Raw genomic sequence first — 17,089 nt, 5'->3', positions numbered from 1 at the left:
GTGCTCGGTGACCTGTTTTTGTGTCAGTTTTGGTGCTTGTTTTGGAGTGTAGTCTTTTTGGAAGATCCATGTTCTGTTATATACTTCCGACGTAAGCGGTCGGGTTTTAATGGTTTATTTGTTAGTATTTGATAGAATCCATGATGTTGTTTGTCTTCCATAAAAACAGGCCCATAGCATTAAAGATCCTGCGATTCATTTTAAATGTGGACTAGGTGTACCTTTTTATCCCTGTGTGAAACAAACCCATCTTGTTTACTGCTGAAAATCTCTGTTTTAAGGTTGTATCTGACCATAGAAACATCTCTTTACAAGGTTCAGTGTTGTCTGGCAACTCAACATGCTGGAGTTTGTTTTTCAATGAATACAGAGTTTTTTTTCTGGATTTGTCCCAAACAACTTGTGGTAAATAAGATGCTGTTTGATTTTTCCTGGTTTACTGACCCCTTAATTCTCTAGCCAGAACAGGGTTGTTTTATATTTATACTCCTGTGACTTGTCCGTGTTTGTTCTCACCCTGCTGTGCTAAAAATACACATCTGAATGGAAAATACTTCAGAGATATTTCGTTCATAAGGCTTTTTTAAGTCAATTATTTGGCCAATGTGTATTGAATAAAAACATTTAGTGGTCATACTTCATTTTAAGGTACAATTTTTGCAAATACCTTTATTTTAGGACAATAAACTATTAATTTGATGCTTATATGAATAGTTTAGGTTTAGTATTGTGTAGGATTAGGAATGTATAGGTTGTTTTCACATTACATCATTGATGACGTGCAAAATTCAGATGGAGGAAAGTGATTCTTCTACATACAGTAGCAATCACTATCAGAACCTCAAAATGTTTCTGTTTTATGTTGTTTATAATGGCTTAAATCAGCCAAAGTATGAAATGCTCAACAGCTTTTTAGCCTACCAAAGGTTTTTGCTCATAAAGGGGAGGAGGGGGTGGAGTTCAAGAAACTGTCTGAAAAGTGGAAGGAAAGGTGGCATGTAATAAACATTTCTTCAACACATCCATTTGTACTACATTTTTTGAAGGTAATAATTTGTTTGACAGCACCAATAAAGATTATATACAGGCCTAGATAAGTGTATGTCAATGTGTTACTGTATATAAAAATCATATACAAACAAACCCCACTTGTACCAAATACAGAAGAATATAAATAATGTACCCTGCCATGTAATCGCCGCAATGAAGTCTCCGTCTTGTTTTGCAATGATCCTTGTGTTTACTGGCGTTTTGGCAGAATTAACAACCGTAATGATGCGAAGCAGTGGTGAATGTTGGTTGATTGTAAGTTTATTGACCAAAGAAATGCAACCCTTGCGACAAAACTAGACGTTTATTTTTACAGAAATAAATAAAAAATAATGTAGACTATGCGGCCACGCTTGTGTATGCTTTCATCTGTTATTTCATGATGTCTAGAAGGTATCCGCAGGGGGAAAAAACTATAGTTATTTATAATAAACATGTTTTTGAATCACATATTAAAGTGTTTAATGTGTACAACTGTTAATGAATGCTACAGAATACATAGTAAACTGTAATAAATACTGTAACATTGGTGTAAACTGTGGTGCACTTTGATGGTGTATAAAAAAGCCATAGAAAAATAAAGCCGATGGAATAATTTGTTTATTATTACAGTTGTGTTGTACCACAGCAACAATATAATTACTACGACAGTTTAAGTCAAGTAATTAGTATGCTTTCAAACACTAAAGTATTTACTATTGTATTTTTTTCATGGAGCGTAATAGCTTATACAGTATATACCGCCTCGATGACAGTCAAATTTATTTTAGTTCAGTAGAAAACTCGGCCCCCTTCGTGGAATAAAGATCATACCTAACATATGTGCTTATTTTCTATCTATATCTCCTTTTAAATATGATATAAATCACATAAATACGGATCTTCCTCTATGTCTCGCAATTATTTTTTTTACTTCCTGCCCTCCATTTGAATTTTGTGTGTCACCAGAACCACGTGATTGCAAACAACCTATAATAAGGTCATGCAGAATATACTTTACTAATACTAATTACTAAGCATCAAGTACTAATAAACTGTCAATATCTTAACAATATAAAGGTAACAAACCTATTCAACAAAAACTAAAGTGTTACTCATTTATTTGACAAATTTTAACACTTTTAATATTTTTATTTAAATTAATTTACATTTTTTTGAAGGAAAAATCGTTTTGTTTTCTTTATATTTTCTACCCCAAACGTGGCAATACATTTAACCACGACTGTAGAAAGCAAGAATCTTTTGCACATCAATGTGTTTGTGCAACATGAACAACCTTTTACTCTTGTTATAGGTAGGTTGGTGGGAGAACGGAGTGCTGCGCTTGCGTTACCCGCCCTGGTCTCGATACGGGCCGTTTCTCAAACCCCTGGATGATTCACAGCACTTGCGTGTGGTTACTCTGGAGGAGAGGCCGTTTGTCATCGTGGAACCCGCTGATCCCGGAACAGGCTCCTGCATCAGAGACTCAGTGCCGTGCCGACTGCCGCTCAACAACAGGTCAAGGTTCAGTCTGTGGATTTTTCGACTGGAAATGTTCAACCTTTGAGGTTATCACTTTGCCAAATGTGGCAGTGAATATGCAGATGTTGCAAATTACATTCCCATTAGCCTTGGGGCATTCATTCCCCGTCCTGTCACTAGCGCTGATGGGATTTAAATAAATTAGAAATGCACGTAGAAATGGAAGAGGTTGATCAATGATAGCTCCGCGACAGAGCACTTTACTTCATTTACCTTATTTAAATGGAGAATTTCTCTGAATTCGTCCCGGTGAGGAGTACAGAGCCTGGGTGAATCACAGAGAGATCATTGCATCCTAAAATCAAAGGGAAGATTATGGAAATGAGATTTTAATTGATTACATTATGGTTTTGTTTTTCCAACTACTGTATGTTTTGCACAAGGGAAATTAAGGCTTTTTTTATACTTGATTTTCATTTATAGTGAAGCACAATTATCCCAAAAATGCATATTACCAAAATGCTTAATGTTTTTAATGCATAATGTAAATAAAAATTGCATATGCATTAGATTAATGACTCATATTTGCAGATCATGATAGTATTTATTGAACTACAATTTAAACAAAGATACACATTAATCATGAATGTGTTCATGTATACAGAGCTTAATTGTTCATCATTATTCAAGTCTTCAATGTCACTGTGATCTTTCAGAAATACTGATAGTTTGGTTATTTGGTGTTCTGTTATAAATTCTCATTAATGGTTCTCGATCATTAATAATAATTATTTTTATTATATTATGACATATTAATTTTTAGCATTATTTGTTAAATAGACAGTTTTAAATATTATCATTCAGAATGGATTATTTTGTGTAATAGATGTCTATTTATTTACACTTTGTCAAGTTGGGTTGTATTTGATGATTCTTTTAAAGAAACCAGCTTAGCATCAAGAGCTTACATTTAGCATATTTTCACATAGAAAATACAATATTTCATTATTTTACAGTTTTGTGCCGTGTTCAGATGCTCTGTGTGCGAATAGATCACGCTATTTGCACATATATCATGCGTGAATATTTTGAGTTGACTTGCTTCATTCGCACATCAAATTTGCTTCATTTACTCAGCAAATTCACTTCACAGTAGACGTTGATTCGCATCATGGATGGGCCTCTGTCCGTCCAGTGACTCTAGCTTCATTGCCAAATGGCTAACATGGTTTTTAATTGAGAGATTAGCTGTGCTTTATGTGCTTTAGGAAGGCTGAAAAACAGCATAGATTTGTTTGGCGCTTCTGTCTTGAGTCCACTAGATACTTTCAGAGGTGCACCAAGATCTGTGAGTTCATCAGCTCCTCCAGAAATGTTATGGATGATTGAAGCTTTCAGCTGTGCTTCCGACTAATAATCACACCCCTACAAGAGCAAGCTCCTAATTGGGTAACATGCCGCAAATGTCCTCTAAAGTTCAGATTTTTCAACTTGAGCGAATCGCGCAAAACACAAAAATTCACGCCGCCTCAATCACGCAAATTGCACAGGAGCATGTCTATTCGCTCCACCTCAATCGCCGTAGGATGTCTATTTGCTCCTTTGGATAGTTTTATAGTAACATGAAAATCACTCTCGCTTGTAACTTCACCCGCATCTGGTGTAAACGCACTATTATAGACTTAAAAATGCAGGCTTGGAAAAGAGAAACATTAAAATATTTTCTAAACTTTTGACCAGTATTGTATTTTAATATTGCATAAATTATTTTTTTTTTATAAATGTACTACAACAAAACCATAATGAATCTATAATGACTAAATAAATAACTGTAATGCAAACTTCATGTAACAAATGTTAATGTTCTCAAAAAAAATTCATTTAGAATCAGTGAATTATAACTCTAATTTCACTAAAAAGTAAAATATGAAGTTATCCAGATAATGAGAAGACTGAACAAAGTGTTTAATACTAAATTGGTAGTTCATACAAAAATGAAAAATTGTCATCCTTTACTCACCCTTTACTTGTTCCAAATCTCTAAGTTTCTTTTTTTCATTGAGCACAAAAGAAGAAATTTTGAAGAAAGCTGCAAACCTGCAACCATTGATGTCCAACTTAGGAGAAAAAAATGCAGTGGAAGTCAAAGGCTACGGGCCTCCAACATTTTTAAAAATGTCTTCTTTTAAATTCAACAAAAGAAAGAAACTCAAACAGGTTTGGAACAAGTTGATGGTTTTTATTTTTGGGTGAACTATCTTTAAATGCGTGACATAAATACAACAACACATTTTGGTAGTACATTTGTGGTTATAACAGGACAATATTTAGATAAATAATAATCTTTTCCTGCTGCAGTATCTGTGTGGCAGTGCTAGTTTTTAAAGCAGCAGACTCTTTCCTTTAAGAGTCATATGCTTTATATGCTGATAGACCTCAGATTATGTTTGCCTTAGGTGACAAAGCACTGAATTCTAAGCAGGGATGTTCATTTAGTTCCTTTTGCTCGGTTTCTCTACATGACTTCATTCTTTTGTCACTGTCCCCTTTCTCTTTCTTTACTCCTTTTCTGTGTCTTTTTCTTCTTCCTCCTCTTTTCAATTACAGCATGGTTGTTGAGGGCATTCAATCCATGAAGCACTGCTGCAAAGGCTTCTGTATTGATGTTCTCAAGCGCCTGGCTAAAATAGTGGGCTTCACCTATGACCTCTATCTGGTGACCAATGGCAGGCATGGAAAGAACATAGATGGACAGTGGAATGGAATGGTCGGGGAGGTCAGACCCTCATTTTATCTCTTCTATATTCTTTGACCTTGATTTTATTATCACACAAAGTCCACTGAATTCAGATGCAGACTTGTGTTGTTTTTGTTGTTAATTATGAAGCACTATAGGCTTAACATGCAAGAATATATGTTTGAATATGAAATATAAACATAAGATAAAATTTTTCTATCATTTGCACCGCCAACAGTCATTGTATACCTGTAATCATCAGCGGGTGGAATATACTCATTCTCATGTCTACTATTTTGACATGGCTAATGTATATAATGTCACTATTACTGTATGTAACAGTGCTGTCTTTACAAAGTGATGTCTAGAACTGCATTTTCTCATGGCTAGTGAGCTACAACACTATCTTATTCATTTTATTGTGTATATTAAAGGTGCTGTAAGTTTTTGACTCTTCTAAAGCATAAAAATACCATAATATGTTTGCAGATATTTAAGAAACATGCTAAGTGAACATTCTTGTCAGATATTATGCTTTAAAAATGTGTGTTACGTGCCGGAACATGTGTCTTTGTTTTGGTTCTTTTAACCCACCCACTGTCATTTGAGCCAATTATATTTCAGCACCGCTGTTGCCTTGTGGAAAACTGCGTATTTGATTCATTTAGTTAGGAAGGCTCACAAAGTATGCGTACGTGAACGAAATATGACCTCAAAATAGGCCCCAAAATAAGATGCAGATTCAGAGTTCCACAAGAAGTGTTTATTAATGAGCAAATAATATGAATATTACAAATGTAAACATTAAGTGAGCAGGTTAAATTAAAACACTGTCCTGATGAGATTTGCAGCGATAAAGTAGTTTGACCAGACGAAACAAAAGTTTAAATACAGCCATTTAGTAGCACAGTATAGTGCAATCTTAAAAATATCTTCTATTGGGTTCAACAGAAACAAACAAACAAACAAACAAACAAACAAAAAAAAAAATTAAATACATTTGGGAAAAGTGAAGGATGAGTAAATTATTGTGTCATGTTAGGATGCTGGAGTTAATGTTCCATGTGCAGCTTTATTCATATATCCTTTTATATGTTTGACATGGTCCAAACACAGTGAATTTTGTTTGATCAAACAAAAGAATAGTGAAATATGAAAACAATGATCGGCCCCTGTGGCTTGTATAGCACCCCTCATCAGTTGGAATACAATAACTTTTGCATAGATTATGGTAGAGACATATTTCTATTTTCCTATGGTTACAAACATGTGCAGAAACCACCAAAATTAATTACAGCAACCCTAGACCACACAGAACCTAAAAGGTATACTTTCAAATTTGAGAATATAAAAGAAATACTAAAAGCGCCTCTTTTTAGGTGTTTATTATAACACAGACAACATATACAGGTATTTTAAACACTTTCAATTGTGTTTCATGAAAATTCAAAGGGTTTTCTTTAAAATGATACCAAATTTTTGCATTTTCACCTCTGAATGTAGATTTTTGGAAGATTTTAAATTTGGGTAGGGAAAATCCAGGCGGAAATCCCAAAATAACAGCAGAGTTTAACTGGTTAATTAACATAAAAACTGGCCCAGATTAAAAAGAATAGGAAACCCACTACTAAATCATTTCTAGCTATCAGTTACTGTACATTATTTTTTGGCATTTTTTGGTAATTTATTGACTTACTAATTGACAGCATACATTAACTGTGAGGTTTCAAGCTCGTAAATAATTTTTTGATGTATTTCTTCAGCATTCTCCTCACTTGACCTGTTCTTACAGAAGCGTCTACAGTCTTTCAAAATACTTTTAAAGGAGTGAATATAACAAGTGAGAGAGCTAAGTGCACATGAAGGGATGGAGTTCTGTTTGTGCTTTGCTACTTGATAAATCCCTCAGATATACAGTACTACAGGGGTTTTCAAACTGGGGTCCGCGGCCCCCTGGGGGGCCGCCAGATGGCGCTAGGGGGGCCGCAAAGAAATTTTAGATCAATGAGCCCACATGGATGAATTTTGTGTCCCGCATCATTCTGAAGGTTAATATATTTTTATTATAATTTGAGCTCAAAAGTACTGCAAAAATGAAGCTTTATGCTTATGTCATTTAAATGCAGTTGACACTTTCGTGACACAGGAAAAGAAGCGCAGCGGCCCGCCTCCGTGGACGGGGACTTTTATTGAATAAGCGCTTCTGGCCAGGCGCTTCCTGACTGTGATTTTTGGCGCTTGTCTGCTGCACCTGACGGCGTTTACCTTTCACTTACGCTTACCTCTTTTACGCTAAACAACTAAATGAATGCTCAGGTTTGACTGACTATATTTCAGTTCAAATACATGATTAATAAGAACATTATCGGTGGCTGAAAGCACTACCCTGTTTATGGCTTGCGTTCCTAAGTAACCGAGGTCCTGCGGAGCGCGCGCCTCTCTGCGCAGGCTTCACTCATAGAGAACAAATAGCATTTTAAAGACACGGCACAACATTGCACCTCGTCCACAGCGCGACAGGCTTTTACACTTTGCATTGTACAAATATCAGACGATCCTCTTAGCAGCATGGCAAACAAACATATTAAAATTGTAAAGCAAAAAGTGCTGCAATAACAATGAATGGAGCTGTCATCACATCAGCGAGTTCTCAGTTTCACTCCTGTTACACTAATGACAGCTGGATGAGCTCTGCAGTGAACCTCTTACTCACATTGGTTCATAACTGGATGATTTAAAAAACTAAATTGTATACACACTGAGTAAAACCACTATAGCCTTTAAAAATTATAATGTATCTGTTTGTGTTATGTTATAGGGCTAATAATTATTAAATATTAAAAAGTATTAGTGATCTGTATTTAATGGAGCTCAACATACCTGATCAAATTTTAATACTCTGAATATAAATGCATTTTTGTTCCACTTTTTCCCATATTTGTTTGTGTAACTAATTTAAATGTAATGTTCAGTATTATTATTAATAGAACAAACTGTTATGAACATTTTAAAGTCAGCAAAGCTTCTAAAATTATGCAAAGCAAAACTTGTGGCTCTTTGAACTTGAATACCCAATTCTAGATTGCATTTAGGAAATTATTTTTTTATTAGTGTAAGTCAGGATTGTCGACCTGAGTAAATTATGATGTGCACAAAAAAAAGGAATAATAATAAACAAAACACACAGCCTCCATTATAGTATTGCTAGTTACAACAGTACAGTTAACTGTTAACAGGCTGATGAATGACAAAACTCTTTAAAACTTTAAAGCTTTAAATCTTTAGATACATTTAGACTCTCAGCTGTAAGGGTAAATAAATACAGAAGAGTCTAGCTGTGCATAGGCTGAAAAAAAGCATAAAAATGGCATAAAAACTGTGTAAAGTGACGACTTGTACACAAAATATGGCTTGATGGGATAATCCAGTGAGAGCAGACCACAATGAACACTGCGCATCAAGATTTGATCAATAGATTGAAGCACTAAAACCATGTCAACTCAACTAACATCTTACAAAAATTAATCCAGATAATGAATAATATAAATTTATTGAATAATATATAATAATATAAATGTATTGAATAATACAATAAAAAAAATTAAGTACAGTTGTTAATTTGAGGGGGTGGCGTCATTTTTATTTTTGGGGGGTCCCCAAAAGAATTCGCCCTACACAAAGGGGCCCTCAGCTGAAAAAGTTTGAAAACCCCTGCAGTACTAGACTTTCAACTTCATGGTCAGACCTTATGATAATTATTTAACACTTAGCGAGGTGTCTGTAATGAAACAAAGTATTTAAAATATCAAAAACACTCCACAACCCACTCAAAACCCACCAGTTCAGATACTCTAGTCTAGAGTCATTAAATTATTATTTTTATTCACCAACTATTGAAGCTGAACTGACCAAGTGCTCATCCCTGATACCAGCCCGCCGTCAGGTTTACCATCATTCAGTGCCTCTAATATGAAAGACATGAACCTCTAAAAATAAATGTGTCCATTGTGACTAAAACAGTCAACTGATTACTGCTGTCTCAGTAGGTGAAAGATGTTGCCTAGCAAGATGGAACAGTAAAACATAAATAGAACTTAATGAAGAAAGTGTTAAAATAGTCATTATATACATCAGGTATATTCCAGTTGTTGTTGATTATGCCTCATTTTATTCTGGCTTTATAATTTTAGCTTGTTTAAAACAAGTCAATTAGATATTTTATGAAAAATACACATTTAAAAAGCAGCCACAACTAGATTAAATGGCGGTTCAAGTGTTAAACATCTGAAATAAGCAACTTGTTTTTTTTTTTAAATCCACTTTCTCTGTTGGTAATGTGATTAGCCTTTTCCTCCACCAGGTGGTGTCGAAGCGGGCCGACATGGCGATCGGCTCTCTGACTATTAATGAAGAGAGGTCAGAGGTTGTGGAGTTCTCTGTCCCGTTTGTGGAGACGGGCATCAGTGTCATGGTTTCTCGCAGCAACGGCACTGTGTCGCCATCTGCTTTCCTCGGTAAGAGAACAGGAGGGTGCTCTAGCCTTAATTTGATCTTTTAGGCTTTTGGCAGACACTTATTCAAACATATATTTAATCAGTGTGTCCATTTTGCTTGGAAATCAAAGTCTTGACCTTGGTTTTGCCAAGTGCTGTGCTCTACCAGTTCAACTGCGAGATTCCTATTACTCAAATATATATGGTTTATTAGAGATGTGTGCCATGATTCGCTTCATTAATGTTTCATTTTGTAACCGACTAGTCTCACAAATCTCCAGACAGTCAAAGTATTAGTATTCATAAACGATCGGTTTAAAATAGCCTTTCAAATACCTGTGAATCAAACATGCTGTTGAAAGATAGACTATATACTGTCCATATTCTGTATGTGATGTGCTCGGCGTACATTATAATCGTTGTACATTAAACTTCAGCACTCATTCATTCAGTGTTAGCCAATATAGACTTATTAACAGCTGAATCAATAAGAAATGTAGTATCAAATCAGTACATATTCAATATTGTATCTAGAATTTTAAAAAATAAAAGTCATCAAATGCCCTCAAAAATATATATATTTTTAACTCGTTCAACTACTTAATTAAAATGAGCTGAAACAACACAATACTTGAGATTTCATTTGGACAACTTCATTTTTTATGTTTAATCCACATAAATGTGTTAAAAGTGTTGCAGTAACTCAATCGATTTGTGTTAGGACATGCATTTTTTACAGTGTGTAAAGTTATTGTTGTTCAATTGTTATGAACCCACTTACTGTACTTGTTCAGACATGTTTGAAATTTTTTTTTGCACATGACAGATCTTATGAACTAGGAACATGTACATTAAGGGTATAACATTTGTTAGGATATTGACATTGCGACTGTTGTCGTCAAGTGTTTGTTCATAGTGTTTCTACAGTAGTTGTGATCAATGTGAATTTGCTTCTACTCTTCCTCATAACCAGCAGTGTAACATGCCATTTTGATATAGTCTAGCAGGGGTGTCCAAACTAAGTCCTGGAGGGCGGGTGTCCTGCAGTGTTAATCTCCAACTTGCCTCAACACAGCTGCCAGGAAGTTTCTTGTACACCTAGTAAGAGCTTGATTAGCTTGTTTAGGTGTGTTTGATTAGGTTTGAAGCTAAACTTGTTAGGACACCGGCCCTCCAGGACCAAGTTTGGACACTCCTGGTCTAAACAAAACTTCACTTTTCTTTTTACTTAAATAACCCTTCACTTTGTTTATTTCTGAGTGGGTTTCTCTGAAATTGTTGTGAGTGAGAGAGAAACCAAACACATGCAAGCAATGAGGTAAATCTTTTCCACTCAAATGTGTACAAAGAAACAATGTTTATTTAATATCGCCACATCTCCTAATTCACTGTTGCCTACATTAGTCATATAGTCCACTTAAAGGAGTGAGAAAACTGGGTGCCCTAGAATAGATGACATTTTGTTTGTGCTTTGCTAGTTGATGAATTCCAAACCGAATTAGATTTTCATCTTCTTGGTCAGACTGCGATGGTTATTTAACACTTAGTGAGCTGTCTATGAGTTATGAAACACAGTACTTTCATTTCTGTTATGCACAGTATACAAAGGTTAATTAAATCATTTAATTAGAAACTTTCACAGATAGGATTCTGCTGTGGATGCCATATTTTGATTAGATGCAAACATTCAATTGATGTGAAAACATCCATTATGGGTATTTTCTAGATTTTAAGTGTATGACGGTTGTACAATTGTAATAATGGTGCACTTTGGGATTGATTGAATACTGCAACTATCCACTATGGTTAAAGATAATACTACAAATGCTGCTCCCTCAAACAGTGCACGCTTTAAGGGTATTTGGGCATTTTTGGAAAGCAAAATATTGTTTAGGCAGCTAAAGATTATTTGCAATTATGCAAATCGTGTATTTAAAAATAAATACAGATTGCTGTGAAATATTTATGGTAGTGATTTTTAAGGATCTTGTGGAAAAAACTAAGTAGTGCATAAACAATTAAAAGAACATTTACAGTATGTTCTTGAATATTATCTGTATACTGTGGCTATATGAGGAAAAAAATCAATCACAAACTAAAGCATATTTGTAAAAACCTGTGTATATTGGCTTAACAATGAATATTTTAATGTCATAATAAAGATTGTATTGGTCATTTGGGAAAAATACTGTACATATATACAGCCACATCTCACTGCTACTCATGTGTTATTGCGTTTATACAATAGTTGGTCGGCACAATCGTGTTTATAAAGAAGAAAATCAAACTATTTTGTGTATAAGGAACCACTTTCCTAAACCACTCATGCACATCTGCAGCTGACGTCAGAACAGCAGAAACCCATGCTCATTCACACGTGATTTTAGAGCTGGTATTTGAATGATTCTCTCGCATAATGTCTAAATTGATGACAAAACAGGTGATTTTGTTGACATCTAAAGATTATAAGGGTGAACGGCATGAAATGCCATTAGTCTACAGAGATTTCAGTATCTCTCTGTTGCAATCAGGATATCTCAATAATTAACCCTGAATAAGCCAAAGCAACGCAAACACTACCAGATTACTATTGTGTTTGCAATAAGGAAAACGCTAAACACATACGGGCATTTCTTCTTTCTTTCTTTTTACTGAACTAGTCTGCAGTAACAAAAACAGGAGATCATCAAAAACAGACAGATGGCCAACCAAAAAGTAACCCGGGGTTATACAAAGAGTGGCCAACACAAAATACACACATTCCTGATATGAGAGTCCCTTCTCACACTCAAGACTACAATTACTATGGTATAAATACAGCACTACAACATACATGATTTGATCAGCTGGAGTTAGAAATTATGCTGTTTTATTCCTCTAAGGGCTTATTCTGCAGTCTCTGTCGCCATCTTGTGGATGGACTACGTCAACCATCATTGCTCTGCTTAATGACAGGCTAATGGCCGCCGACACGCTCTCGCCGAAATTATAAATATTTAAAATAGGCACTATCCTTATAAATAAACTGCATAGTTACAATCTAAACAACTACATTCTCGACTAAAATAAAAGCCTCAAAAGTACATTGTGTCCAACAGCTGCAATATTTGTCAAACTTTAGTGTGTTGCTGTATGTGGGCAGAGTAATACACAACAGTGAAGGGTGTAGAGGCTGTACGAGTGCTGTTAGTTGCAGAATATCGCATTATGTCCCGATATGCCCCATTATTGTATTATAAAGGTTTAGAATTTCGCAAAGATCACCTTTTTGTCACAATATACATTTCATATTACCTCATTTATTTTCTTAAAGGTCACAAACTATCCATCGGAACATCTGTTTGTTCTAAAGCTCTCTTTTCTGAGAGTCTACTATGCTCTGATTGGTCAGATGCCAAAGTCTGTTGTGACTGCTCTGCCACTTGCAGCATGTGTTGGAAGCAAAACCCCATTACCATATCTGGATCTCATCTCCCAGTGCTTCCACAGTCTTTAACGATTGTACACACTGTAGGACAGAAATGATGGCATTGATTTTTTTTGATCAATTCATGCCAAGATCAATGATGACACATTGAAAGGACTGATCGACCCCGAACCTCCATCGCAAAGCACGACTTGAGCTGGACATCTCTCTGTAATGTTTTCATTTAGTTTGTGGCATGTTACGAGAGGTTATAGCTCTATAATTATTCTGCATTAGAAGCAAGTGTATGTCCATCAGAATTAATGAGGGCTCGTGGCAAAAATGTCGCAAAAATGAATAATAGAAACCTACAGATTGAAGATAATGGGGTAAAAATGGCTGTGGATAATTAAAGTTAAGCTGTTATGACTATCTCCACTAAATTGCAGTTTTGCAAATTGAGCTATACATTTAGTTTCACATCACATTTGGGTTTCTTTTACTTTTTTAACAATAGTCAGAGATCCATTTAGCTGTTTTTGTGAAAGTCTATAAATTGTAGAAAAGTAACCATCTTGATACCATCAAGATATTGACAACACAAACAAACCACAGTGCTTTAGAGTCAAAATAGATGTTGTTCATGCATGGCTATCCGGTAAAGACCACAGGCTGGCATTATGAAAAATTGTTATGAATTTACGTAGATCAGTTATGGCAGTGAAGCTGGCATTCAGTTCAATCTGTTTTTTCTTTTAGAAGACTAACATTATTTATCAAGCACCTCAGACTATAAAAACTTTGCAGACCTTTACCATTAAACTGCATGAAAGGAAAGTCACAGCATGATGAGCAGTATTTTTATGGCTAAAAAAATCAATAGAAGTGAATAAAACGAAAAGTCTCAAGCCAAAACAATTCCAGTGGCTACAACCACTTTAGCATGAAAGAATAAGGTCAATAATCATTAGTACTGTGATTGTTGAGTAATCGAATATTAGCATCCTAAATCGTAATCAAATTAAATTGTGCTGTGCCTGAGATGAAAAAACACTCCTATAACATCATTTAGATTTCAAGACATTTGTCAGATTTTTGTCCTCAAACTGCACTTAAAAACATATTTAGGCCTAACAAATATGATTTATGTATTCTGATTGCAGATAAAAGTTACATATTTTTTAAATAATTGAAATAATAAACTTCATGTGATTGATATTTTTAGTTAAACATAAATTAAACAAATAAGAGCAAGATTTATGCAATATCATTAAATCCAGTGTTTTTTTAATGCTTAATGCCCCCCTCCCCCACCCCCCCGAAAATTAAGTAAACCAATCTCAGATCAAACCTAGAATCTCTAGAATATTACGAATTGGATCTGGCTTATATATGTATACCCTATTCATATTTTTAACTGATTAAATCTAATATTATTCAAATTAAATAATTTAGATTGATTTTAAGTATCTGACAACCAAAAAAAAAAAATGACAAATTAAATCAACTCAAATAGTTACAAACAGTTAAATGTCCCGTGAAGTGCTCTGAAATGTGCATTTATTTGATGTTTGACATAATCTCAACCAAAATATGATGAGAGGGTGGGACTTTAAAAAAAACTGCCAAAAAAAAAAAAAAACAACAACAGCCAATAGCACTTTGTTTTATCTACACTCTGCCAGGGAGAGTGGTTGAGTTCAAGTGCATTAAATGAAGCGTCTTGAAGGGGGCATGATATGTCAGATACTAGAGAGCTTTATGATCACGATGACTTGAATAAAACCGTAAATCAGCGTAATACTCAATACTTTTGAGTACTTTTGAAGGGTCTACTCTTTACTCATACTTTGAGTAATATTTACAATAGATATTTTTACTCTACCTGCACTGCATTTTTAGGCAAGTAGTAGTGATTTTACTTAAGTATGATTTTTCAATATTCTTTCCACCACTGTTATTAAATAAAATCTAAATCACTTCATTTTTATTGCATGGGATCTTTAATGACAAACGTCATTATGGCTCATTTTTTTGAGTGTTGTCCTAGGACTAGTTTCTTAAACATCTCATCCAAAGCCTTCCGTTTTGGTTTGATATAATTTTTGACTGTTGTAGGTTGTGAAATTGCTGAAATCATTCAGTTTAGGGATGCGGATCTGTAATGTCTTTCAAAACCTGCCTGGAATTACTAAACGGGAAGGAGCAAACTACATTTCCCTTGTCCATTGATGCAGTCAATCAGAATCAAGCATTCAACAGCCCCGTAGTGTAAGACTGCTTTTATCGTCATCCATTAATTTTCATAAATGTGTCTTTTCCGTTTTTGGCAGAGCCGTACAGTCCAGCTGTGTGGGTGATGATGTTCGTCATGTGCTTGTCTGTGGTGGCTGTAACCGTCTTCATATTCGAGTTCTTCAGCCCTGTCGGATATAACCGAAGCCTACAGAGCGGCAAGAGTGAGTCTTTTATATATTTTAAGGCTTTGCTCCAGGCACTTTCTTGAAGGCAATCAGCAATGAAGGGCTTGTTTACAGATTGTTATTATCATTGTAAGCATGTTCCACAACAGACCTCCAGCTATAATCAGTCTTCTCTCCTGTGTCTCACTGTTTTCTCCCTTTGCGCTTGCTGTTATCGTAATAAGACGTGTCTGTGTTTTCTTCTGTCAGCGGCTGGAGGTTCAAAGTTCACTATAGGGAAGTCTATTTGGCTGCTGTGGGCTCTGGTGTTTAATAACTCCGTTCCGGTGGAGAACCCGAGAGGCACCACCAGTAAGATAATGGTGCTGGTCTGGGCTTTCTTTGCTGTCATCTTTCTGGCCAGCTACACTGCTAACCTGGCAGCTTTCATGATCCAGGAGGAGTACATCGACACTGTGTCAGGACTCAGCGATAAGAAGGTAGACCATGAGATGTGGGTCTTTCAGTTAGGATGAAATGCTCCAATTTGTAGCTATCATGGCGAGTAATAAAAATATGATTAGTCATGTTTAATATTTATATAATTCTTCATCTATTTTGCAAATAACATTAAAAGGTTAATAACAAAAAAGATAAATACAATTATATAGTTAAATACATATATAATGTAGTATTTTAGTAAATATATGACATATTTAGATTACATTTTTTAATTAAAATGACATCGCTCATATGTTTTAATATTTGTATAATATTAAAACATTTCTTCCTAATTAAGCAGTGAATAAAACTTGTACTTTTTATCATTTATTCTGTACATTACTATTGTGATGCCTAAATGTATTTGCAGAACTAAAAAGTAACTGTTGTTTTTTTGTTTTTTTTTGCCAACTATATTTATTAACATTTTTTGCAGATACAATATCATATACATACAGAAATAAGTAATACACTGTTCTGCTTTTTCACAACTAAGAACCAATGACCATCAGAAAAAAATATATAGTTATAAAATGACACAATAAATGTAAAAAAAATAAAAATAAATAATAAATATATAAACAACAACAGCAAAAACTAACTACAAAAATAATAAATAAATACTAATAATTAAAAAAAAATAAAATCCTTTATTCCTCTTCTGTTTCAAGATCAATAGTGTCAATATAATTTAACAAGGGTTTCCATGTTTTGTAAAAGGATTTTAAAGACCCTTTTAATGAAAACCTAATTTTTTCCAACTTTAAACACAAAAAAATGTATTTTATCCATCTGTCATGTGAAGGTGGAGATGTTTGTTTCCATTTAAGGAGAATAAGCCTCCTAGCCAATAATGTAGCAAAAGCCACAACGTTCTATATTGTTGAAGGCAAATTTGGCTCAAAAGGAATTCCGAATAGTGCTGTTAGAGGGTTTGGAGTGGCTGATATGTTAAAAGTTTTTTCAAAAGTATTGAATATTTTAGACCAAAACACTGTCAATTTTGGACAAGACCAGAACATGTTTGTGTGATTGT

At 34.7% G+C, this 17,089-nt stretch overlaps 1 protein-coding gene and 1 long non-coding RNA gene across 14 annotated transcripts in view; one reads left to right on the top strand and one right to left on the bottom strand.

The window, feature by feature from the left end:
• grin2da (glutamate receptor, ionotropic, N-methyl D-aspartate 2D, a) overlaps nt 1–17,089 on the top strand; it is a 257,377-nt gene that overhangs the window by 217,733 nt on the left and 22,555 nt on the right. For 7 of the 13 annotated variants that reach the window (XM_087295425.1, XM_087295420.1, XM_087295424.1 and 4 more), the window contains 5 exons: nt 2,345–2,550; nt 5,122–5,290; nt 9,612–9,765; nt 15,484–15,609; nt 15,823–16,052. In XM_087295425.1, coding sequence (XP_087151551.1) covers nt 2,345–2,550; nt 5,122–5,290; nt 9,612–9,765; nt 15,484–15,609; nt 15,823–16,052 — 885 coding nt within the window. Of the gene's footprint in view, nt 1–2,344; nt 2,557–5,121; nt 5,291–9,611; nt 9,766–15,483; nt 15,610–15,822; nt 16,053–17,089 lie in introns of all 13 variants that reach the window. The other 6 variants (XM_087295417.1, XM_087295415.1, XM_087295416.1 and 3 more) reach the window with 1 other exon arrangement.
• The window catches only part of LOC141379018 (uncharacterized), a 111,677-nt gene continuing 96,220 nt past the window's right edge, over nt 1,633–17,089 (bottom strand). The window contains exons 5-6 of the long non-coding RNA XR_015516517.1: nt 2,788–2,869; nt 1,633–2,696 (exon numbers count right to left, since the gene is read on the bottom strand). This is a non-coding gene — a long non-coding RNA (uncharacterized LOC141379018). The remainder of the gene's footprint in view (nt 2,697–2,787; nt 2,870–17,089) is intronic.

This window comes from Danio rerio, chromosome 19 (assembly GCF_052040795.2).
Source record: "Danio rerio strain M-AB ecotype USA chromosome 19, GRCz13ab, whole genome shotgun sequence".
NCBI lineage: Eukaryota > Metazoa > Chordata > Actinopteri > Cypriniformes > Danionidae > Danio > Danio rerio.
The sequence above is the reverse complement of the archived record's forward strand: the minus strand, read 5'-3'. Positions and strand labels throughout refer to the sequence as shown.